Below are 27,448 nucleotides of genomic sequence, written 5' to 3'. Positions count from 1 at the left end.
TATCAAAAACATTTCATGTCATATATTAATGTAATATACACGTGTCTGAACAATTTTGACAATTGAATGGATCGTTTTGCATGTGATGGCTCAAACGATGAAAGGAAGTTTAGAAGTTGCGAAGAGTATTTCACTGAGAATCAACTCATCAGTTTTGATCAGCAAGCCATGTGCATGTACAGTGGGTATTGTGCCTATTGTAGACAATTGTAGTCACTATTTTGCACACGTGTGCCAAAACACGTACAAAATGAATGAGAAATTCTAATCTGGTGTGAGCAAGAAACTAATTGTTCAGCGATTTTAACCTATTGTTTTGAAGAAAAAAAAACTCATTTGAGAAATGAGCCAAAAAGATTGAGAAAAACTGTAAGTGGAAGTTGCATCTAATTGCATGAAGTCCAGTGAATGTTTATGTTTCTCTCCACTGTCAAAAATGGTTTACCTTGAGGTGTGGACCCCTTGAATCTAACAAAGGCTAAAAATGATATTTTACTTACGCACATCTGTAGGACCATAAATCCTTTGGAGCTCAGTAAATGTTTCAATACCACAACCGTCATCTTACAAATATAGAGTACTTTCAGTGTGTTGAGTCACAGACTACACAATAGCCTGTAACTGTGAGTAGGTGTTCTTGGCAAGGTTCTACCTCTATGGAAAAATACCACAGAATTGGACGGCCACTCTATTCGCAGAGGACCTGTTTGCTTGTGAGTGAGACTAAACTTTCTGTCAGCACTTGTTGTGCACATCGAAGTAAGACTACGGCGCTGGACACTTTGTCATCACTCAGAGCCATCACAATCACCATGTCTCCTCTCACCTCTATCTTCAAACAAAATCATTTCTCATTGTATACCTACTCAGGTTCACTCTCTTTCAAGAACTCCCACAGCTACATGGAATCATAGGGAGAGTACAGTTTTATATGTGCGTTAACATGTTACATTAAGTTTACTTATTAAAGGGTTTATATTGTAAAATTAGAAGGCAGATAAAATATCCGCTACTTGCTTGTGAGCGTGAAGCATAGCTCTGCATTTGCACTTGCCACTAAACGGGCAGCTACATGATAAATAGCAGAGGATGCCTTTCTCTGGCTCGCGGGCCATGACCGGCACCAGTTTTTAACCTGACCAAAATTCTAACAACATTCCCTTAGCATGCAGTGTGTCAGGCAGAATGGCGCCCGTGTGTGTGTCCCCCCTTCAACACTGACATTTAAACTCCAGCCTTGTCCCCAGCTGTTACCCCCATGGGGGCGGGGGGCTTCAGCCTCTCTGCTCTTCGCTCCTTTCTCCCCTCTCCCTGATGCCAAGCAACACTTCTCAGATCAACCTAAACAGACCGTGCTCGTCCTTCCCAAAGACTCACAAAGGGCCAGTCTTAGGTGCAGTATTTCCAGTCAACAGTGATGGATTGGATTATTCTTGAATACTTTATTGGATATTTGCAGGACTATTTCTATAGATTGGAAGATGGTTACTTCAGTTAAAGCTATATTATCCCATTCAAATGTTTGATGTTTATCTTCCAAATGGGATCATCAAACAACCATTAAATGCACAAAACACTATCTTTCCTCTCAGCAAACCACAAAATGTTCCCAGAATAAGCGATTGAATTCAGATTTTCACTCCAGTTATGCCTCGAGCTAACAGCCACGGCGGTTAGATGAACTGAAAAGGTGTCGCTTTGAATACTTAACATTGTATTGCTCTCATTAAAGGAGAGACGTAAAGAGAGAGAGAGAACGAGATTCAACCAAGAAGGAGAGAGACTCTTTCCAAAACGACCATACCCCATGGCAGAGTATCAAAGGCATTTCTCCAGTCCAAAAGGTCAGGTGATGGTAAAAGGTTGCTGGAGTTACGGAGCTCGACTGCAGCTTCGCTTTCATCAGTCTGCAACAGCAGGAGTCTCCAAAGCGAAGAGGGAGATCTGAACAGGGCCGCAGGCACAGCGGGACAGCTCCTGCATGACATTTCCTATCCAGATCTGTCTGCCGCGGCCGTGGCATTTAAGCCACTTTTAGAACTGCCTCATTGGCCTGAATGGCTTCCTGGTCTGCACCTATGACATTTTTTTGTAGGAAGTGTTTCAAGTTTTTTGGGTACGTCATAACATAAGAAAATCCACGGTCAAATCGTTCTCCATGATGCTGTCTTTCTCTGGGTAACCGTGACTACAAAGGAACTGTAGAGAGTGTAGCACTCCTGAAGCAAAGAGTGCATTGTAAAGAAAAAAAAAAAGATTTCTATTTTATTTTATGAAATGCAATAGGTAGCCCCTTTTTAGTACAAAACATACATCTGTATGCATTGTAGAAACCACTGGGGGCTAGCACATTGCCTTGTGTCACAGCTGATGTACCCTGGCAACTTTTGGAAATTAAAAGACAGCACATACAGGGCTTGACATTAGCACCCACCCACCCGCCACTTGCGGGAAGAATTTGGCTGTGGTGTGTAACGCAGTCGCTCTTACATGGATTCTTCTGACATTGCGGAGATGAGAAATGTCAGAAAACAAGTGGATCCTGGTTTTCTTTTTACTCCCAAGCATGTCAAAATATTTCAATAAAACGTAATAACCTCAAACTACATCCAATCCGCATACATTTTTTTTTTTTTTAAAGAGAGTTTGCAAGACAAACGAAGATGACTGGTGAAAAGACCATCAGGTTAGGGAATTTACTGCCACCAAAAACATTCTACATGCAATATACAGTGTAAAGAAATATCCAATTAACATGCAACCCTGTTTCCAAAAAAGTTGGGACGCTGTGTAAAATCGAAATAAAACCAGAATGCAATGATATGCAAATCATTTAAACACTACATTTAATAGGAAATAGTACAAAGACAACATATTAAATGTTGAAACTGAGACATTTTATTGTTTCTTGAAAAATGATTTTGATTTTAATGCCAGCTACACTTTTCAAAAAAGCTGGGACAGGGGCAATAAAAGGCTGGACAAGTTGTGTCTCACAACTTTAGGTTAATTGGCAACATGTCAGTAACATGATTGGGTAAAAAAAGAGCATCCCAGAGAGGGTGAGTCTTTCAGAAGTAAAGATGGGGAGGGGTTCACCACTTTGTGAATGTCTGCAGGCAAATAGTACAACAATGTAAGAATATTGATTCTCATTGTAAAATTGCAAAGGGTTTGGGGATATCATCATATATGCTACATAATATCATTAAAAGATTTAAAGAATCCAGAGAAATCTCTGTATGCAAGGGACAAAGCCGTAAACCAGTATTTGATAGCCATGAGCTTCAGGCCCTCAGACGGCAATGCAATAAACAGACACGATTCTGTAGTGGAAATCACTGCATGGCCTCAGGAAAACTTCCAAAAACCATTGTCTGTGAACACAGTATGTTGCTGCATCCACAAATGCAAGTTAAAACTCTACCATGCAAAAGAGAAAGCATACATTAACAAGATCCAGAAACGCTGCCATCTTCTCTGGGCCCAAGCTCATTTAATAACATGGACTGAGTGGACTGACTGTTGTCTGACATATACAAATTTTAGATTATTTTGGGGAATCATGGACGTCCTCCTGGCTAAAGAGGGGAGGGACCATCTGTCTTATTATCAGTGCCCATTTCAAAAGCCAGCGTCCGTGATGGTATGGGGGTGCATTAGTACACATGGCATGGGTGACGTGCACATCTTTGAAGGCACCATTAATGCTGAACAATATACAGGTTTTGGAGCAACAAATGCTGCCATCCAGACCATATCTTTTCAGTGAAGGCTTGCTTATTTCAGCAGGACAATGCCTCTCTGTAGTGAAAGAGTCTGTGTGCTAAACTGGCCTGTCTGCAGTGCAGACCTGTCCCCTATTGAAAACATATGACAAAACACGACAAAGGAAATAAAAAATACAGCAAAATATGACAAAGGAGACACCAAACTGTTGATCAGCTGCAATCATATATCAAGCAAGAATAGGACAACATTTCACTTTGAAAACTACTGCATTTGGTCTCCTCAGTTCTCAAACGTTTACAGTGTTGTTAAAAGAGGTGATGCAACACAGTGGTAAAGATGCCCCTGTCCCAAACATTTTTGGAACGTGTTGCTGGCATCAAATTCAAAATGGGCATGTATTTTTCCTGAAAAAAGAAAAGGTATTTTTTTCAACATTTGATATGTTATCTTTGTACTAGGGATACATTATTTCCACATCATTGCATTCTGTTTTTATTTGCATTTTACGCAGCGTCCCAACTTTTTTGAAAATGGGGTTGTATTTAAGTCACTAACAACATAAACATTTGAATGTGAAGACGCTGGATCAGTGACAGCTGCAGAGCCAAGTACAGATGAAGGAAGTCGAGAAAGGGAGATAAACGATGTGGCGTCAAGGCAAGGATGGGGAAAAACAGTGGGACAAGGCTGTAATATACTATAATATATGTATACAGCTCTGTTATGTTTTTTATGTCTATATTAACAAGAACACAGCATAACAACCAAATAGACAACAATAATATTGACTTTGATTAATTACAAAGCTGATGAGTGATTACATATTTCTTTTTAAATGTCATGTTAATAGGTCTATATTAAGAATAAATATATTGCTTGTATATTTTGGTTGCTATTAGGGAGGAAATTGTAGCGTACATTAGCTGTTCAAATGGACAACAGGACAGAGTTATCACTATAATAATAATAATACACTATAATAATACACTATAATAATAACACTTTTTCAAGTGTGTAGCCACATATTATATAAAGCATATCACCGAGGGGTGTCCAAGGGAGTGGGATTGGGGTACCACCTTTGCCTAATTTTGAGCCAGGAAAACCCGTTATATATATGTGTGGGTTTTGGTGTGTTTTTTTTTATTGTAGTCTTCTCAAAAGACATCTGAGATAATAAACTCATTGCAATGTGAGTAACACTGTGAACTACGTGCCTACAACTCCCATGAGCACTACCTGCATACAGGGTTTGATTCTGGTCCATTTGTGTCAGGCCTATTGCCTTGTGCGTCAGTGACCGACAGCGTGAACAAGACAGGCTACGATGTAGCATACCATAGTCAACTTAGTTCAAATAAAACAGAATTTCCCAACAACAAAATTGTGACTATAGTGAAAATTCTGCTTGGCTAGTAACTTTGGAAAACCAGCAAAAATGTATGTTTATGTCTAGCGCTGAGTAATTTTGTTTGGGTAAACAGAATTCGGACATTGGTCTTCCCTAATTAACAATCATCTATAAATGTAATGTATTCTGTGTATCTGTACCTTTACTTAATGAGCACATTTTCTTCTGGCTATTAAACAAGTCTACATGATGTACCTAGCAGGGCCAGAATGCAGGACTCCGTCTACAGAAATCTAGGTAACTCTGTATGCAGTACAGTCTGGAGATATCTAGTGCTAGCTTACACTGTCTGACCCTGCGCACCTCAGCTAATTGCACTCAGTATGTCACATGTTTAAGGAACCCGTTGATGATGTTTCACGTGGTTTTATAACAGTTTATATGTGGCAAATACCATTATGATGACATTATGAGCAAAACGATCAATCATGTCAGTAAGTTATTTTGAACTTAGATATTAGAATCTTTGGCCGCCTTTTCCCGAAAATCTAAATGTACCTCAAATGTAAACATCGTCGTTACCACTCGTACTGGTAGCTTAATGGTGTCTTAATGGTAAAACACTGTCATTAGTCAAAAAGTCATTAAGCTGCTATATTAGTTGATTTCAAATGGGAAAATGTACCCACATCCATTTTCATAATTTCTTTCATTCTCCAAAATGAATGCCCAAATGCCACCATACTCAAGATCAACCCAAATGTACATCTTCCAATAATAGATAAACACAAAATCAATTAAAATTAGTCATTATTTCTGTACATCAACATTGTATGTTATGAAAATATATTTATAAATATTTATTTTCCTCTACTTATTTCTTTTCTCTACTTGGATAGTAGCTGTGTGTCAGCATGGGTCTCCTTTGTGTCCCCACTCTGAAAAGGGATTCCGTTCATGGGGTTTCACCTTATGTGCATTTAATTTTAATAGCAGAATGTAAATGTACTATTTGGTCACCAATAAGGTCATGAGTCATGGAAAACCAAAGGGAAGGGTCCTTTACAACAGAAATAGCGACTAAGTTCTCCCAGGAAAAGTATGCTCTTCGCAAGCTTGTTAAAGCAACATTTGAATATTTTAAATTGACCAAGACTGTATCTTCATCTGATACAGAATGGCATCCAAATCACCAACATTTTTATCTCACTTTGTAGCCATTTTGTAGAGTTTCATTTGAGAGACAATGCAAACAAATGTTCAGTCTAACCCACCGGTGAGGTTGTTTGTGACCTGGCTGTGTCAGAGATAGCACATGACAGCCATTAGAGACTGTGTTCCTGCTGGGACTGCTTTGGTCCTTCAGGGAACTGACAAATATGTGTGTCCTGGTGGCAAAAAGAGGTGATCTTTACATGGGCTGATAAAAGCTTTCAAGGTCAGAGCTCTACAAAGACATTTGTTTTACGTACCAAGTAGTATCCCATCCACTTTAGTGCACCATTTCTGACCAGGGTCTATGTTTCTATCTTTAAGGCCTTCTGTACTGTTTCTTTATGATGTTGTTAAACACCTCATAATGTTGTTAAACACCTGATAAAACATTGAAGGCGATTCATTAATGCTTCTATAAAATGAATCTTTTTTATATAGCACACAAAAATACAATACCTTGGGAATAGGTCTTTGTATTCATCGCATTTTATCAAAGTTACTTGCTAATAAACCTACAGAAGTGCTACCAGCCACTTCATGTCGCACCAAACCGATTTGTTGAAAAACGTGCTATATTTACAGCTGTTTAGAAGCAATTGAGAAATTAGTGTGAACCCTGTGTTAATAGAGGCGTTCATTGTCATACTGAGTCTCTAGCAGAGCCGTCACCACACAGTCCCACAGAAAGCAACACCTTCTCACTAACCTCACAGTTCCAACAAATGAACTCACTTTGTATTACTTCCACAATTGCCTCAGAAATCTCCACACCAAAGTAAAATGTGTCATTCCTCAAGGTGTTGTTCTTCTTTAAAATGTTTAACACGGATGGACTGTTGAAAACAAACCACCAAAACAGGGATCTGTGCCCAAACGAATGCCCGTATTTTCTGTCAAATAATGACATTCCTGCAACAAAAATGAATGTGATTTATATTTTGGTGATCTGGGATGAAGGTGGACTGGCCCAACTGCCATTTGCTAGAGGCGTCGAAATATTGTTATCAATCAATGGCAAAGGAAAAACTCAGTTACATCATAAAATATATTAAACACACAGTGATGTATTTTACATGAACAAATACATACTTTACATAATATATAAGCATAAAGCACAAGAGAGAATGTTACAAAAATGAGTGTGCAGATTTAATCCATTTGTATTGATTTACAGTTCCTGGCTGGGTTCCTCAAAAAAAGAAAATGTAATACCCACATTTATCTTGGTCTTTTTTTTTTGCCACAGATGAATGAATTTTAAATAGGTGTCTCTAATGAGGAAGGTAATTGGTTTGTTGCTCAGGCATTGTATTATACTACATTATACAGAAACCAATGTAGAAATGAAATGTAATCATCTGTCCTATCAACCTTTATTGAGTTTAAATGACTGTCACCATAAATCTTGCTTTAATTCCTGGTTCCTACACTTGTTAAACTAGCAGATGACTTGCTGTACGAGTTCTAATTTGCCTTTAAGTTATGACTTTAACTTTGTTCATGGTTAGCAAACAACATCCATTCTCAGTGATAAAGTGTTGCATTTTGTCAACTCTGCCGACGCCAAGATAGCATGCTTCGTGTATAGCAATTAATGGTGTTCCAAGTTGTTTTCCAAGTTTCTTTACAGCCTTTAAAAAGCAACTTTAAATGACACTTTTTATGAAACTTGTTTTTATTTTGTCACATTTCAAGTTGCCATCACTTTCTTTTTGCCAATGTCCTATCTATCAATAGATCAGATATTAAGCATTGCCCCTTCTACAGTTGTTAGTTATTCAGGGATTAAGTTGTTGTAACTCCTACATACAGTAAAGGAATGTGTATTTTTCTGCCTACACATGCCACATTGGCCTTTCGATACTCCATCTTTGACATGACATTTTGCGTTCAAATGCCAGGCACAATTACCCCTGGGAAAAGAAAAACCTCACCGTTTCAAGCATTTAGCCTGTGATGGCTTTCCGACTAAATTTACCTTTTACCTTTCTGGCCTGGATAACATCACTGATTAGTGAGCAGTAGATAAGAGACACATTGGAACAAATCACTGAAGTGTTTGTTTTTATTGGAGCTTTAGTGGGTGAAGCTGGCTTTATTCCAGTGAAGGTGAAGAGCAGTAGATGGTTTCGGCATGTCGTTTAACGCTAATATGATAAAAGGATTCCGTTTTGAAGATGTTGGTCATTTTGTGTGTGTGTCTGATTCACAACTATGTGTACATGCTGAAGGTACATATTCCTGAAAAACAGGTAAAACGTTAAAAATAGTTCCCCACAAGGTTTTTTGCCAGGTCCTCCCGGGATTTTCAGCTTAGGGGTTAGATTTAGGGGGGGAAAAACGTATAATCGGGCATAGTGGTAGAATTGGGAATATTTTTAGGTTTAGGCATTAAAGGTTAGGTTTAGGGATACATTTAGACATCGGGTCTAGGTTAAATTGTCATAAAGGTTAGGTTTAATGAGGTTATGTTTAGGTTATGGCAAATGTGTGTAAAACGGCTGTCTGGGGCCCACATGGCACCACCAGAACTCCTTTGAAAGAAGTGTCCTTTTGGGAATTCTGTGGCTGGATCTGTGTGCTGCTGATCAAGATGAAAAGGACTGCGAGGTGGCTGAGAGAGCCGATACAGAGAGCAGTAGTGGGCATCGAGCGGTCAACTGGATGCTTTTGGGAGATTTCACACATTTCACACATTACACCCCTATATCCCTTCAGTAGTGCTGTGAAGGCTGTGCTGAACAGGTACTGTACATTTACACGTGCACACACACATGCTCACAAACTGTGAGCAATAATATATTGTTGGACAGACACTTCGTATGTCACGTATTCATGCTAGGCTACGGGGCGCGATGCATTATTCACAACTATTGTATAGAATATGAAATTGTGTTTATGACTAAACAAGCTCTGCACAGAGAGGAAATCAATATTCTGATACAGAGACACGCAATTACACAGCCGTGTTGACAGGCTGGCACGCACACGCAATTGTATTCCATCACACGTGTATCTACATGAAAAATATTATTCACTTTAACATATGTTGAAAAAGGCCCACGATATCATTATGTTGATGAAAGAAAATGGGCAAGATTGATTATATGCATTTACGATAATGAGCTACTCAACGTATGATTATGTTACAGAGCTTAGAAATTGGGATAAAATCATAATTAATGTTGCCTTCAGAATTGGACAATGTGTTTGACGAGGCGGGCATCAGGAAGTGGGAGAAACTAAAGAGAGCTGGTACATCACAGCTTCGCACAACACATGCACATGCACACAAGCGCACGCACAAACACACACATACACACACACATGCACCTCATTAGGAATTCACTGAGGTTGAGCTGTGCTGCTATGACTGCGGGGCAGACTAGTCTTTTAAAGCTGGGTGAGACACAGATAGTGGGCAGGGAGAGTGTCTGGCCGTCCTGCTGTCTGTATGTCTGTCTGTCCTGCCCTTCGTCTGTCTGGCTGTCCGTCCCACCCTCTATCCATATACCTGTCCTACCAAACCTCTATCAGGCTGTCCATCCCACCCTCTATCCATATATCTGACCTACCAAACCTCTATCAGGCTGTCCGTCCCTCCCTCTATCCATGTACCTGTCCTACCAAACCTCTATCAGGCTGTTCGTCCCACCCTCTATCCATGTACCTGTCCTACCAAACCTCTATCAGGCTGTTCGTCCCACCCTCTATCCATGTACCTGTCCTACCAAACCTCTATCAGGCTGTCCGTCCCACCCTCTATCCATGTACCTGTCCTACCAAACCTCTATCAGGCTGTCCGTCCCACCCTCTATCCATGTACCTGTCCTACCAAACCTCTATCAGGCTGTCCGTCCCACCCTCTATCCATGTACCTGTCCTACCAAACCTTTATCTGGCTGTCCCTTCTTCTGTCTGCCAGCCTGTCTGTCTGTCAGTCCATCCTAATATTTGTCTGTCCCACTGTCTTCCCATCCTACCGTCCACATGTCTGTCTGACCGGCCTTTCATCTGTCTGTCTGTCCATCCTACCATCTGTGTGCTGGCCTGTCTTCTTCGTATGTTTGTCCTACCGTCTGTCTGTCTGTCCCACAGTCCGTCTGTCTGGGTGTCCGTCCGAACCATCTTAATGCCTGCCTGTCTGTCTGCCTGGAGGTGGTGGTCGTGTGCCCCTCCAGCTGATTGGTGGGGCTTCATTAGCATGGGCGGCGGCTCGTCGGATTAGCGTTAATTAAACAGTGAAATCAGAGTGATTGCCTTTGAATCCAGACACGCTGCAGATTCCCTCCCACCTGTCAAGAGCGATGGGGCGTGGGGGGGTTAGATCAAGACTCCTGGCTTCCCGCCACGCAACCCGCCCCTCCATTACTGAAAGACGGGGCGGTTGGGAGGGGGGTTACGGGACCATACGTGTCCAGTGTCTTTCTGCTATACATAAACACACACGCGCCGGGCCTCTCCTGCGGACGCTCGTCGAGGAGGTGTTGCCATGGCAATGACAGGGCTAAGGGGAGGTGTTTTGCTTCCGCTAGTTGCATTTAATTGAAGACAGTAATGAGAATTTATTGTGGCCATAGCTGTGAGTTTTTATTTAGGTGTAGAACCCCCCCCCCCCCCCCCCCCCCCCAAGGAGCTAATGGGTTAAAGGGCTTTTGAGCCCTTTAGGGCTAGCAGCCTACACAACTAGCTGCGATGAAGCCTGAACATATACAAAACACTGAAGTCCTTTATGTTTAAAGCATATTGTGCATCCACAGGTTCTACGAGACCCATAAGACTTACCCAAAGAACCCAATAAACGTGTTCAGTTTCTGTTCGACTCGACACTAGAAGATATCGTACTCACCCCAACTTAGTCTGTAATCCTCAAAAATTTTCAATTTACCCCTTGGGTACAGATCTAGGATCAGCTTCCTGTCCCCTAAGCCTAACCTGAATCCTTTAGTGTGGAAAATGTTAAACTGACACAAGATCGGGGTCTAGGATTAACTTCACCCTAAATCCATACTCTGAATCACAGACATTATAGGCCAGTGCACATCCCCTGGCTTGTTTTGTTATTCACCAGTGCATGCCTCTATATCCCTGGCGTCAGTCATGTGCGACTTGATTAAATGCTTTGTTTAATTGTCTCATTCTTAAAAATTCTCTGTATTTTCATGACCGTGAGATTGGAACACTATCTTACATGCAGCAGAGCACAGGTCTCCCAAATAAAGTGTGTTCAATTCCTACCAATAAAAAATAAACTGCGTTGTCTAAAATGTTTGGATTGTGGACATGTGTTCATTTATTCGTTCCTCAATTGAGGTATTTTAATAGCCAAGTGATATATCACTCAAATTCAGGGGGAGAAAATGTACGTAAGCATTTCTGGTCAGATGGCATTTCTTTCTTGATCATTGTTGGATTATGTTTTGTACTTCTGGGTTTACTCTGATTAGCTTGGATATTACATTTTGTCTCAAACTGTCACGAAACGCTCACTTAATCAAACGTTGTGGGAAAACGAATGACATCTTCGGATATCGGTCTTCTCCGTTTTCCTGAGAAGAATGCAATGAGAGCTTAATATGACTTGACACCTGGTAACACTCCAAAACACCTCTGCTGATCGTTGTTGACTTAACTATAATTGTTCATTTGTAAGTGATACTTAATCTAATAGTTTTCAGTATTTCTCTGGGACTTAATCTGTAATAAGGAAACAGAATGGAAACCTTCCTCATATCACAAAACTTGTATAAAAACGGACCCTACCCCCACCTAATCTATTTCAAACAATGACATTTTCTGAATCAGGGTCGATGCCATTTTGTCACGATTTGAACCTGAAACCATGTGGACTATTAGATTATACAGTAGATGTTGAGAAATTATTTGACTTGGTTTCTTGGACCTCCAACCTCACCTCTAGGTGAAAACCTGTACAAAATGAAGACTGTTGATGACAGGAGATGTGTCATAACATATTCTGCCCATTTGAACATCCGGAGCTCCAGAATATTGCAGCATTCTTAGTCAGTTGTCCACATTACAGCTGCGTCATTGCAACCAGGGTTTTAAATCGTTGCAGTATTCTGACAGTGCCTGGGAGTCCCACAGAGGGCAGTCGGAATTGGCTTCAAACCTTCAGCCACCATACAGACAGACTCAAACCAAACAAACAGCATCCTGAAATGTTTACACAGAGCTCTATTCACAGCAAAATGTATTGATAGAGTGAAAATATGCCAAAGACTAAAAATCCACATCTGTGATCCCAACCATATACAGTCTACGCAGCTCAACCATAAGCCTGCGTCTATCTTCATATGCCCAGATTTTCTCTCCAAAACCCATTTTCCTTGCCAGATTTTTTACATTTTTATACTGGCAGCAATACTTTCACCAGGCGTTTCTCTCCTTTTTTAAAGGAGACATTGTTGTAAATTTGTGGTGGGTTGCTACCCTGTGTATAAATGCTGGCAAGATGACAAGCATAGCCTTTACCTTGATCAACATCTTGTTTACAGCTTTGAACTACTCGGCATGGTTGACACACATTTTCCGGTTAAACAGAGTCTCCATGCTGAGCCTTGAGAATATGAAACAGAGCAATAAAGATGTTCGAATCGAAATGGGACCTTCTCCATCAGGCAAGAAGCATGCTCACACATTTGGCTTCCCTTTTTCCCTTAACTCCTTTTGTTTGGTTTTAAAAAGGAAAACAAAAGAGGAAAGGAATAATCCAGATGGTTTGGATTTCTGTTCTCTCCATCATCTTTCATACTGACATTAGTCCTATGATCTTATCAAGATCCAACTGATATATTATCTGCCTGATGAAAACCTTGTCACTACATTTTTGCCAATGTTCCTTTTTTTTCCTCACTTACACATTGACAGCAGGCCCTCTGCTAAATGTATGCTAGGACTAACACTGTTTAAAAATAGCTCCTGAAGTATTTTATTGTATTATTGCAATTGTATTTTAGGGACCTTTATTTATTGAGGTATGGTCCAAGCTGAGGTATCATAAAAAGATCATTCCAACCCCCTCCCCAATGTTACTGATTTGTTTAACCCAAACCTTCCCTTGTACTAAAATTTTATTTCTTAAATGAATAATTAGAACCATAAATAACATTAACTGTTTGTACACGTGGATATACATGCTACGACCAGAGTTGTTTGAAGACAATGACATGGTAAGAGTAAACCAGATGTTCCTCGTTGTAACACTACATTCATAATTGCAAAGTGCAGTATATGCAATTTCTGACATATTCTGCCAATTACACAACCAGAAGTGACACATGACTGTATACCAATGAAGGATGAAAGCACTTTAACATTGTGGTTTGCATTTTTCCACACCACAGTCAAATTGGTGTAATATATTATTTAAATACAGACAATGACAAAATACGTCCCTTTCTACATTGCACTCAGTATTGACGACTTGGCCTGTTGTCAGTCTCCAAAAGTCATGGTCCATTAATCTAATTCTATTTGGATGTTAGAATTAAGAGTGGTGGGGTCGAACTTGGAGAGTGAGCCAATAGGAGACATTATAGTAGCCAAAACAGAGTAATAGCTGAAAGGCGTAGCATGCTGTTAGAATAGAGTCAAAAGGACTCCTCATTGGCAGAAAGGTGGGTCCAACCATGCGTGTCCTTGCTAGTGTGACAATATTGTGACTGGTTGTGTTCCACATGTAAAAGGAAATGCATGTATTACAAAATGTTGCCCATATTGAAATACTAGGTTGTAGGTCAAAGGTACAGAGGTTCGCGTTGGCTTTCCAGGACAACTGGGCCTGCTTGGAGCAAAGGGTTATGTGATAGCACTATATACAGTAGAACAAATTGGTAGAATGATGGTCCACAAGAAGTAAAAATGTGGTCTTCTACTGTGCCTCACAACTGATACAAATGCAATGACACAATCAAATAACAGGGCTTATTGTGTTTTCCCTGCAGTTTACGCCGACAACCTAGAGTAGAATTGTACTCAGTTGTACACACTTGAGAACAATAATCTAATTATTCATTGCATTGTGGCAGTGTTGGCAGGTCTTGGTAGGATAATAGTGTTTTCCCTAAACAAGATCAATAGGGGAACCTTTTGAACTGCATGCCTCATGTCTTCACTGTTTTTTCATGTTCACTGATGCAGCTGGCGTCTCGGTTGCCTATGAGCAAATCGTCTATGTTCTAGTGGATACACAGTATGGACAATTTGTCAGATATTAATGATTTTATGTGGGGTTTGACTGCTAATGAATCTATTGCAGACCTAGCAAATGATCCACATGCCACTAGTGTCAATCTGCATATAGAGCGCAGGATAGTCGTTTGACTGGAAACCATACAGACCTGTGATATAGGTTACGTTCCCCAGCTCAGACGTTGGGTGCATCAACTACCGCATTATTGCCTGTGCCAAATCCGTTCTGAACATCCGCGAATGTCGTGATAAAGATCGCCATGCTCTCATTGGTTATAATGACCGATTCCGGTTTCCTGCGGACATAGCCTGCAGTGACGCGTCAGCCTTGTTTTCTTGGCAACAGTCAGTCCTGCGCCCCGGACTATCAGCTAGCTGTAACATAAGACATGGTTAGCCGATGCTCAAATAAGTGGTCGGGTCTTGCACAATCTGTCAGCCATCAGCAACGTTTGACCAGAGGAAATCGGCCATAGTAAACTGAAGAAATACAGCCATATGTGACATTGTAAGGGAGGTGACAATATGCATTGTGACAGAAATATACAGTAAAATCTGCAAATGTAAACCAGAGAGAACTACCTTCCCTTGTGCCAAATTAAAACATAACCCTCCCAAAGATCACATTTTAAGACAGCCCCTGCCCTTTTTTAACCGGCCCTCTCCAGTAAAATCCATTACTATCATGCAGTTAATGGAAAAATATAGTAATTTTTGTAATTTCCTGTAAAGTGTCTGTTTTGGAGATAAGGGGTTTTCATCAGACAAGGACGATTTGTTATTGCAATCAAACACATTCTAAATCTGATACCGCGCTTGGATTTTATTTTGTCTTCCGCATGTGGAAGCATATGTTTGCCTTGATTTCAACTGGCATTTAAATGAATCAAACATCAACAAACTATCATCGGTTGCAGAACCCAGACGTCATGTTTTCCCCTCACACATCTTGTAATATGACTGCAGCAGCAACAATAACATCTGGAGCATCTGATAATAATAGCTCCTTAAGTGTTTTGCAAAACATTTTTTCAGCATTAGACGAAACCTCTAATCCTCCAACACCTTTGCTGAAACCAGGCTTCCGATACAGACTCGCTCACATGTTGAATAAATCAGTCATATCCCCCTGTATACCTGTTCCCCATTTCAAAGACTGTTGTACTATTTTGGTATCGGTACATGTGTATTCCCATTTATCTATATGCATGTATAATACATTTTAATGCTTTGTTTCTCGTATGCCCAGGTAGGGAGTAGCAGCTAGACAAGTACCGAGGCAGTGAGTGGTACATTAGGCTAATCTGATCTCATTATGCCAAGGTTTGTTCGTGGACCACAATTTCACCAGGCCTTTCATCAGCCCTCCCTCGGCTGCGGCTCGCCTTTATCTCATGTTTACTGAAATATATTACAAGGCCTTAGGTTTTCCCCGCCCCAAGTCTCACGAACACACACAGGCTACGAGTGTGCACGCTCGAACACACGTTTGTACAAGCATTGGCGCTCGCGTGCAAGCACGGACCCACCAGGGCGTACTCGGAAAACCGTGCGGGAACCGTGTTCATTCGCCGCCGTATTGCCGCTTTCTGCAATGATGCACTCGATGGGGACATTTGTTAAACGTCCCTCCTCCTTGGCGACAGCGTGCACCGCATCTCACCCCCACCCCCCTGCCCAAACACTGTCTCGACCGTTCCTGCTCTTTATTAGAAATGGGAAATGTGTCATTGCGGCAAACAGTGGGACAGCTGTAAGGTACACAGATAGGGATGTTGAACTTGCTGCGAGGATTTCATTATATGAGATGGTACTGTCCCAGAATGACTTTCGGGAGAAATACTGCAGTTATCTGCTACGTTTGAGTGAAACGAGTGAAATTGAGTGAAATGCTTCTGTTTGATTTGTTATAACATGTACTAGGTTGAGGTACATTGAAGCACCACCAAACACATTTCACTGGACTTTTAGCCACTCTGACCGTACTCCACGAATGTGGTACCCCTATACCCTGTTCCCTCTGGGCCCTGGGCCTGGGCCCTGGTCAAAAGTAGTGCACTGCTTAGGGAATAGGATGCCATTTTGGATATGGGCTGTGACATAAAGACCTATTGTCTATCTGTGACGAGATGCTCCGGAGTTCAGTAAGGTTTCTCTCTGGCTGGTGAACCAGTAATGAAGGACAGGCTTTTTAATGTCCTGTACAGGATGTGACACGAGTGGTGAAATCTGGTGTGTAGCGTGTAATGGTTGTAATGTGTGAAATGGGCTACAGGGCTATTGTCCTGCTGGGTTTCTGTCTGAGCTGGAGTCACTCTCAGCCTCTCTTTCGTTTAGAAGGACGAGAGTTGCTTGATGGAGCTTGTCAACCATTTCCAAGCTGTTCCACAGTGTCTGTTTTTGGGTTGGATTAAGGGTGAGGTTGGTTTAGGCATGTGTAGGGGTCAAATGCTGTTTTAAGTTCTGGTGAAATATTTTCCCTGCGCGTGTTTCATATTGCCCAGCTTATTGGACAAATACAGTAGTCTGAAAAAATTGGATAGTCGAAGACAGGCAAGAGCAACTTCTACTTCTAGTGTTTGATCTTGTTAGTTAAGGAGGAGAGGTGTGTGTCTCTGCTGAACCCCATCATTTACGAGAGGAGGGAATAGCGTGTTTCTCGGGAAAGGTTTGAGTTTTTTAGCGGACACAGGAGGTCCTTCCAGTTCAGTGGAGAATGGGATAGGCATGATTATACACCAGCCTGGCTGGGAGACTTATTTTCCACAGCTAAGGGCATGGCTTCACACACCACTGTACCCCCGCCAGGGATAAAATCTCTCTCTAAAAAGCACACCAAACAGTAAGTTTGAATCCTGGATGTTGCCTGGTTAATAGCCCTTAGTTATTCACAGTAATCCATGGGTAATGTCTGTTAACAGCCAGGCAATTCAGAAACTTCACCTTACCTTCAAAAAGCAATTATTAAATATCTCCAAAAGTATATTGCCTAGTGTTTGGTGTCTTCTGACCCAACAAGGTGAAAAAGTCTGTTCTGTCCTTGATTTGGTTAACCATAATTGTTCCCAGATTCTTGCTGTAAATGGGAATGTGTTTTAGGGCATACATATCTGGTAAAATAACAATACAAAAAAATAACTAGTTTTAATTATAAGTCAGCCTGCAAGATATCTAACTAGCATGCTAGCTTAGTCTTTTACATTTGCACTGCATGACTCAACCAGTGGCTTTCAACACAGATAACTAGCTCGCAAATTCAATGCTGGAATATTGAATTCAGCCACAAGGACACCATCATTCAGGGAATAACCTACAAAAACGATTTAAAAATAACATTTTATGCAGTCGTTTTAGTCAGCAAGCCTGCCATCCATGTATCATTAGCTATTTAGTCTTGCGAAATACCACAGTTTGAACAGTATGAATCCATTAGAACAGATAAAACGGCTGACATTTTCCATGAGATACTTGTGAAAGAGATTGACTCATGGTGTAACTGCTTGGGCCCATCCAATGTTAAAAGAGTTGACCTGAGTAAAGCACCCGAATCAGGGAGAGGAGCACCAGTGGAACGTGCTAGCCTCAAACCATTTCTGCAGATTCATCATCTTGCTGTGTTGAAAGCAAATGCCTGCCGAAAGCACATAGGAAATATGACATTTTGCGTCTCCCAGATACTCACCTTGACCCTTTTGGTTTTTTTTGCCCAAATGGTAATGATAAGAAAAAAAGTCCAGTATGTGCTGTTGGGGGGTATCCTGTCGCAATTTATTGCCGTTTAGTGAAAACCCCTCCTGTAAAGTGCAACCTGGACACATGATCATCTATTTAAAATCACGTTCCAACTAAAAAGTGCAACCTTGCAAACAAATAACAACAAATGTAGCCAATTAAATGATGTATTTGGTGAATAAAAACTCATGCTATCTACACTTTTACACCTGGGTCAAATTCACCTGTTTAGTATTTTTAGAACCTCTGAACTAACAACTGGAATTTCCCCAGTTTATGATAAGTACAGTAAATATATGTTCCCCAAAAAACATGTAAAACTGGCACAACTGTGTAACCTTTTGTGCTGAACAATGCTATATATAATTAAATTTAAACAAAGCCTCCAATCACTGATATCTTCCCTTAAAGGTCAATTATGAAAATTAATCGACTGGCTTTTACATGTAGTGTCATGGTATTATATCGTTTGAACATTGAAATATTATTTTTGTGCTAGTTTGCTGTACACACCAAAATTCTAATGTTTCTTTCTCTAAAACAAATTAGCCATCTTCTTCTTAAATAGGGAAAACATTTGTTATTTTTCTCATGTAGTCTGTCTAGTCCCTCTTCAGCATTAAGCAATCTTTGGAACCAGAATTGGTCAGGGGTCAGATTTTTGCAAGGCACTATCATGGTGGCAAGTATCAAATTAGCATGTCATTGTCAGGTTCCTGGACCTTTCCTGCCCATACAAAAGTGCCCCTTACATGCCATTATAGGTCAGATCCCATAGAAACATATTATGTCCAGCAGAGAGATAACTTACCCATCTGAATGTTTAAATAAGATGTCTAGCTGTACTGCCATTGTAGATTTAGGACTGAGTTCAGTCTTTGCTGTATTTACGCTGAAGCTTCTTTTCCAGTTGTCAGATAAAATCACAGACTGGTCTTGTATAGTGATATATGAAAACCTACAACTATACTTTCTCTGGGTAGAGGAAGTATGCTGTAAAGATACTGTTTAAAACCCATTATAAAAGATTGAAGTGCCTATTGCAATGAAATAGATTAATTTTAAATTATTTAAAGTTTAACTGGTAATACTTTATAATCATTCACAATGGAGTCTGTTGGGGGGGTTTTGTCACAGATTAACATTATACTATACTATTCAATTGTGTTATGCAGTCTAAAATACTTTCACCATTAGGCCATAGATAGTGTGAGAGACATCAGAGCTGTGCTTGGCTCTGCCCACTTACTTTCTTATGTTCTGCCAATTCCGGCTTCACTAGCCTCCCATTTGAAACCTCAGCTTCTGGGCTATCCAAATTAGAACAGTTTCACCTGGCCAAAGCAATTTTAGTAATAGGTTTGATAGGGGAAGCCAAATGATCTTTTAATGCCCTCAAACTCAACACTGGACCTCGAGGCCAGTTCCACACCGTTTTTTCATTGCAATCCTCTAATCTGGGACATATTTAACCTGGGACACCAGGTAGGTGCAATTCAAAAAAAGGTGGAACAGAAAAGCAGCAAGCTTTGGACCCTGTCGGGAATGAATTGAAAACCCATGTTTTTAATGCTTGAGGTGGTTTATGACCTAATACAGGTCTTCCCAATCCTGGGTGCACGTTTTTGTAGCACTCACACACCTGATTAAAGTTAAAGACTTGATGACAGGTTGATTACGTCAATCAGGTTTGTAAGTGGTAGGGCAACATTTGAAGTGGGTGTCAGAGTGCTTGGGTAAAAACTAAAACGTGCACACCTTGGGGGCCCCATGGACCAGGATTGGGAAACACTGACCTAATATAGATTTTTATGTAATTGTAATTTTTCATATACTTTTGATGTTTTGATCCATCAGAAACATTAAATGGGCATTCCACAGTTCAGTCCATAATGTTCCCCCTATTTTTTGATAAACAGCTTAGGGATGAGGCTGGAGTATTGTTACCCCTCAGGTTTGCCCAATGGGATTATAAACATTTATTTCATATTTCTACAGTGACACATGTACAGCAACATGTACAGTATCAATGTAACCAGTAACCTTCAAAGGACATTAATATTACAGTTTTAGAGTTTAAAGGGCACCTTAGTATATCATTCACCACTTTGAAAATGACAACAAGAAAATTCTACAGCTATTTCTAATGTTTTTTAAATAATTGTTGCTATCAGTGAAGTTAAAACGTTTCTTACTCTTGCTGATTGAGGATTTTGATTAAATGTGTTCTCTAAACCAATGTAGCAATTTTTTATTAAGCTTGTATTGTCAATAAATGCAAGCTTAATAAATGGACTAATTGTGTGGTGGAAGGATTAATAACACATTTCCTCATTAAAGTAACATTTTCAATAAAATATATGTTGTGGATCTTTTTAAATATATATGTTGTTAAAGATATATGTTGGCGATAATCAGGTGACATCTCCATCCTAACGTCTGTAATCCGACCTATGTCTAAAAATCCAGTTTCTTTCTTAGTGCTTAAATCAATCTACTGCAAGTCAATGCACAGTCATATACAGTTGGTATACACTGTACTTACAAGAATTTTAATGAGGTCTACAAAATAGCTTTCATTATGCGTGATTTCTAAATAGGCTGGTACTGAGCTATGAATTATTTATCACGCAAGGTAATATTTAAAACCAATATATATTCCTTATGAACAGAGATTACTTGTAAAGGAGGGTGTGACATGGGCCCTACAACGTAGAATGTAGTCATTCCAATTTGGTCCTTATTTATAGCTAGCCTGAAATCTGCGGTCTCTGGTGAAGCACCTCTGCTCAGAGCTGTGGGTGCTAAAGGACTGGCTGCATTGTGTACGCACTCTTATAGGCTAGTATAGCAGAGGACAGAACTCGTTTTTTTTGTCCCTCTGTTCACACTGACAACTCCAGCTGTCACACACAGGGACAATGGGGGTGCGCTCTGAATAGAAAAAATAAACTGGAGAGCCCCCCCCCCAAAGACTTGTCATCTGCATTTGACAGGAACCCCCATAGCCCTCCACTTCACCAGCCCCTTTCCCTTCTCCTTTTCTCCCTCTCTTCTCTTCATAATCCTCATCTACTCCTCCCTGCTTAGTGCAGCTGTTGCTCTCCACATGATCACCCCCCCCCCCCCCCCCCCCCCAAATAACTAATTAGGAGTTGTACTGAGTTTTGGTCTAAAAAACCTTTAGTCAGAGGGTTTTTTTCTAAATCTTTTTTGATAGATCAGCATTTTGTTAGGCTACAGGGTATCATCTTCTATGTTCGGGTCTACACTTTACTTGCTCAGCCTGTCTGTTTTTTGGAGTCAGAGCGGGAAAAGGATGGATTGCGAAAAAACATGAATTCACACATAACAGAGACCCCAAGTAGCTTAACAAATGAGTGACTAACCCGATGTCCATTCATATTCCCCCTCAGCACAAGCCTATTAGCCAAGCATCCCTCCTTGAGCATTCACTGTCGACAACATGTGGAGGCATCGCTATAGCAACCACTGGATATGACTGACATGTGCAACAGACAGGGACTCCTAAGCGGTTGAATATAAGGAGGGGCTCAACCGTACACTATATGATTTCAAAAAAACCAATCGGTCTTCTTTTCATTGGGCACAGAGGCGCTGAAATGACTCAGTAGGCTTCTGCAGCTTCTTCCGAGGCTGGGAAAATCCAGCGGGCACATACGCTTGTTCGTTCGTTATTTTCTCTCTTCCTTCTTCTCCATCTTCGCGCTCGAGCACTGTTATCCGCATTCTTTTGTTGGCACGGGAGTCGCATGGGACACTGCTAACTTTTGGGGAGGAGAGATTGAGTGGGAGGCTGGTTACTCTGGCTACTCACACTGCTGGAGCTGCAGTCGCCGCACCTGCTCTCTGGAATATGCTACACGACATATTTCCAATGTATTGCAAACCCTCTTACTTCCGCATCAACATGGATTTAGGTAAATATTTTCCAGCGTGTGTTGTATTTTGGCTGGTTTCAATGTGCCGCTACAGCAGTTATAATATGGTGGTTAGACCTGAGCGTTTGAAACTTGTTTAGAAGGCATTGATTGACTATTTCTGTTTTAAGAGCCATTTGTAGATTAGTAGCCTACAGGTGCAAACCAACATGCTTCTGTTCCTACACTAGATTGAATTAAAATAATTGTACTATGATGAGATATTTCCGTGCATTCTGTGTTGGATTTCAACCACCGGTCGTAGGACCCGTCAAAAATTCAACACAATGCGCCGGCTTTTTGATAGTTTCAAAACAGGTCATTTTTTTTAGGCCTAGATAGGTTAGAGGCATACAGGTGTTGAAAATATTATATATCCTATATATTTTCTAAACAGCAGCATTGCACATTCCAGGGATACAAATTGAGTTAACTAATGAACTGAAAGAACATCGTTTTGTAGGTCTGTACTTTGGGTTAAGTTAAAACCAATCCACAATAGTTAAAGAAAGAGTTTGATGTTATTTATTTGCAACTTTTCTTATTTTGCATTAATTCGGTCAGTTAATTGTCTACAGACTAAATGGTATAAGATAGGCCGGAAGGGGTAACCTACGTTGTATAAATGACAGTTGAATGGCAAAGCAAGTGTCATTTTAAAAGGAAAACCAACATGGATTTAGTTTGGCAACGTTTCATATTATCAGCATTAATACGTTTCTAAAACAGTGAAACACCGTCAAACATATTACAATTTAAAATTATTGTTTGATTGGACTTAATCATACGGATAAAGGACATAATTGAATGGAATATGAAGTTGCTTCTTTGTTGGCAGATTTAGTTGTTTATTTTTTTCTTTCTATGTGCATATTTCATTAAAAGTAAAGATTAATGATTATTGGTATTTCAAATTGTAATTCTGATCTTTCAGTTTTCTGGTATGTTTTCTGTCTGGTGGAAAGGTTTGCCTGTATGATTGTTTTTTTTAATGGATTTGGGATTTTGTGGTAGTGAGTTAGTGTGTCTGTGTGTTTGAAGGGGGGGAGTTCAATTGCTTGAAGGTATTGTGATTCCAATGAGAGGCATTTTTCGGGTATTGCTTCAATCCCCAAAAAAGATACTCATTTCTGGGATGGGTTTGTACCTGATCTGTCTGTTGAAAATGTTTGGTTATGTGAATGTTTTATTTCAAGCATAAAGGATTGGAGATTTTTGTTGCAGTGTGTTAGCGTGTCTGTGTGCGTGAAGGGGGTAACTTCAATTGCTCGAAAGTATTGTGATCATAGTGTGAATGGATCGCGGGCCTCTCTTCAGGCCTCTCTCGCTGTGACCTTTCTCTCTATCAGTTGAATAAGGCACAGCTACCGAAATCCATCTGCCCTTTGTCTTCAGTTCAGCAAGATCTGTTAATCCTAGAGAGAGGGGGAGAGTGAAGGAGAGGGAGAGAGAATTAGTGAGTGTAAAAACTTCACTTAACATCCTGTGTCCCGATGCAAGTACATTTAAAGAACCTGTTCTTATGCAAGGTGATTAGCATTTGAAAGTTTGCTTTAACATGATAATAAGTAATTGTAGAGCAGTACATAGTATTAGAATAGCTTTTTTTTTATTATTCATCATTCATCAATTCATTCATCACAATGTCCATAATCCCATAATTGTTATTTTTTTTAGAGCAGTATGTATACTGTTCACATTTTATAATTTCGAGATGCGTAAATATTATGAGTTGCAAAAAAATCTTAGTTTTTTATTTGTTCATTAAAAGATTGCGAAATGTATGTAATAACTGTAGTTGCATAAATAGTTCTTTACAAATCTGTCTTAGTTGAGTGTCTAGCTTTATTTCCAAATGCAATGGTAATTGTAAGTCCAATTTCCTTGCAAATGAACAAAAATACCTTTCTCGCATAAAAGGTAGTTCTCTCTGTTTTTTACTCTCAAGAGAATATGCTCTTTGTCTTTTTTCTTTTTTCTCTGTCCTCTTAGAATAATCTGAAAAGGTCCTATTGAGGGGTATAAAGAGTATTCAAATAATTATTTCTGCTAGGATCAATCAATAATAAATACATTTTAGGTACATTCTATATGTAATTGTCATAATATTTTGTCGGTTTATTAAAATTTGAAGTAATATTTACAAAATAATCATTTTCACCATAGCACAGTAGTCATATTATTGAAATTATAGCATACTATTTTTCAAAACAAAAGAAAATCCAATGTACAGTTTATAATCTGTATTCGATTTCGTTACAGGCAAGAAAAATCTTTGGAAAATGTGAGAACATTTAAGAATTGCAAAAAAATAAAAAGTCTCCCAAAAATGTGCAAGAGCAAATATGAAATGAACACTTCATGTGTCACAATATATTTTAATGTTAATTGAATTACAACTAATTAATTTAATCTGTTGTATGATAATGGTGAATTACTGAGACATTTAAACTAAGGACATTTCTTTTCATTTCAGTTCCTTTTCATTTTGCTCGTTCAGAAGTTTTAAGCTGGTAGAAGGAGAGGGAAGGAGAGACAGAGAGAGAGGGAGAGAGAGGGAAGGAGAGAGAGAGAGAAGACATAGAAAGGGCTGCTGATGTGAACTAAAGCTACCCACAGTTGTATATGCACAGACCAAGCCTCGGCAATCCGGGACACATCTTTCCTAATCTACCATACTGGAAAATGTATTTCATGCTGTGAAAGGATAGCACTGATGCAACTCACTCAGACATAGTCAACACTTCTTTTCAACATTCTGTCTTCGCTAGTCTTCACTAAAGAGATTCTCTTAGACCTCCCGATTGTTGTCAAGTCTGCTGTTAATTGAAGCTGTATGGCAAAGCCACATCCACTGTAATCAACAGACTCTCTCTTCCTCATCAGACCAACATGGTAATCAGTGTGAGCGTGTAATCAAAGGCCTCAGCGTCCACACACTCCCCGAACGAACCGAAAGTGGTCATGCGTTATGGTTACAAATACATTTATTTTCAGGAAGAACAGAATGGATGCCGCTGTGTATTTGCCTTACCCATTTTCCCACCACGACTGAGTGCCGTCTTGATGTGGCTGTTAGTTGTTGTGTGTTTCAGATTCGACTGAAGTTGAAAGGCCCTTCTGGCACTACGGTCGTAGGTGAAGGGAAGGCTTTGAATAGTTTGAGACATACGGGGGTCAGCCTAGTTGACGGAGCTGCGACTCCGGTCCAAAGTCACTCGCCGAATGGGTTCGGATCCGTTTAACGGATCTATGGCCCTCACAGTGGTTCCATGGACTCACTGGGAACCGGGCGTAAGCTTCTGAGCCAGGCAGCCTCACAAGGGCCTGTGGGGGACAATAATGCGCCAATACCACGCCATTCCCCCGGGCTTAGCTCTGACCACCGGGGAGGAGTTCTGTCTCTGAAAGGGGCCGCTCTGATGGGCTTGTGCTTTGTAGACCCGGTCTGAGACCCCCCCCCCCAACCCCGCTCTTTCAGGTTCTCCTAGCCATTAGCTCAGGGGTCCGGGCCAGGGCCTTAATCCAGCCAAACTCAAGGCTGGGAAGGCTAATTAGTGACAAGCTTGTACTATCTAAACCTCCTATAGCCGCTCAGTGGCAGCTCTCCCCATGGTAGAACAAAATGGGCCCTAAATGTCTTTAGAGCAGTCGGTTTGTAGGCTGTACTGGGGAGTTAAGAGGGTTTCAGCGAGTTTGAATGCACATTATAGAATGACTATTAGTGTAAGGTAATGAGAAGGCTGGGCAGGGGGCATAAACGGGGGGGGGGGGGGGGGGGGATAAATGAGGGGGCGGAGGTGCCGAATAGACATGGAGGGAAGTGCTTTGCTTATTTGTGCGTGGCTCATGTGTCGCTGAGGCTACTACAGCATGAACATTCTGCGTCCTACCTACATTGCCTTAACCGGTAGTTTTCTAATTTCCCCTTTTCTCTATCTCTCTCTTGTCCCAGAAGGACCGCTTGAAGCAGATCCCAGTGGTCAAGGAGAATCGCCTGGAGTCTGGGCAGTTCCTAGTGTTGACCGTCATCTCCGTGGCCCTGATCATGGGTGCGCTGGCAGCGTCTGGCTCGCTCCTCTGCCTGCGTCATCGCTCCGAGCTTCAGCTGAAGGAGAAACTAGCCAATCTGGGGACCGACACCAGCACTGACGCAACCGCAACCTATCAGGTGAGAGGAGCCTCCTTGGCCACAGCCAATCGCGGCACAGCATCAGAGTTGTAACTCAAACGCCTGAAACTAGATCCCCCACTTGGCGGTCTTGACGAAACTAAAAAGAAGACAGGGGGAGGTTCTCTTCTGCACTGTTCAGCCAGTCCTGTAAATGCAGGGGAGGATTCAGGATGGAATGGTTGCCTTGTTGACATCCTGAAGAGGAAGTTGCGTCACAGGTTCCATATCTTCTTGAAACCAGAACTATCTTTTGTTGGGGACTGCGTGGTTGGTGGAAAAATGGCGCGCTCTCATCCCGGCTCCTAAAATTATCTTTTGTTTTAGGAGCCGGGATCCTAAAACTATCTCTACTCTGACTGGTCTACAGTGACACTTAGTCTCTGAATTAGTCAATTTGAAGGGAATTTCTTGTGCTGCTATTTTTGTAACATTAGTGACAGTTGTTTGTAGATGATGTGTTTGTCTGTAATAGCGCTATCTTGAGATTTATGTGTGGTTACCAAAACAATGCTGAGTAATCTTTCTGTATCCCAATTCCAAGATTACAGTCTTAGAAAAGATGGGTTCAAAATTTGCTCATCGTGTGTTGTCCTTAACTATGCACACAGATCAAAACCGAATAAAACAGATCATAGCATTTAACAACATTTTACTTAAGACCATTAAAGAACTAGAATAAACTATTGGTATTTTACAATCCCAAACTGGTTGAACTAGGCGCGCCAGTATGTGTACAAAGGTCTAAAATCCAGACAAAGCCTTGATATTTCGGTGAGGGTTGTATTCGCTATGACCTGTGACTATTGAGCAGGGCTTCCTTGTGTGACCTATTCTCTCTGTTCTTTCAGGACCAGCGAATGGCTGGCTGGCTGTCTGGCTGGCTCATATTGATTTTGTCCTGGCCTCAGCTGTGCTCAGTGTGGGCACTCAGTGTACATTCACCCATCACATTCACATTCTCAATATTTAATCAGCCTTCTACATTGTCGCCTTTCCCCATTGGAAACACTAAAAGATGTACAGTCAATACAAGAGTAGGGAAATGTTTTGTAAACTGTAACCCTCCGTTTGGACCACTATTTCAATGAC

General features: G+C 40.7%; 1 protein-coding gene across 4 annotated transcripts in view; it reads left to right on the top strand.

Annotated features, from left to right (window-relative positions):
* The window catches only part of ptprn2 (protein tyrosine phosphatase receptor type N2), a 176,417-nt gene that overhangs the window by 122,590 nt on the left and 26,379 nt on the right, over window positions 1-27,448 (top strand). For 3 of the 4 annotated variants that reach the window (XM_010902790.5, XM_010902791.5, XM_010902789.5), the window contains one exon: window positions 26,141-26,356. In XM_010902790.5, the coding sequence (XP_010901092.1) occupies window positions 26,141-26,356 (216 nt within the window). The remainder of the gene's footprint in view (window positions 1-26,140; window positions 26,357-27,448) is intronic. The other variant, XM_020041996.3, reaches the window with a different exon arrangement.

Source organism: Esox lucius, chromosome 21, assembly GCF_011004845.1.
Source record: "Esox lucius isolate fEsoLuc1 chromosome 21, fEsoLuc1.pri, whole genome shotgun sequence".
NCBI classification, from domain to species: domain Eukaryota; kingdom Metazoa; phylum Chordata; class Actinopteri; order Esociformes; family Esocidae; genus Esox; species Esox lucius.
Note: the sequence above shows the minus strand (reverse complement) of the source record. Positions and strands in the feature narration are given on the sequence as shown.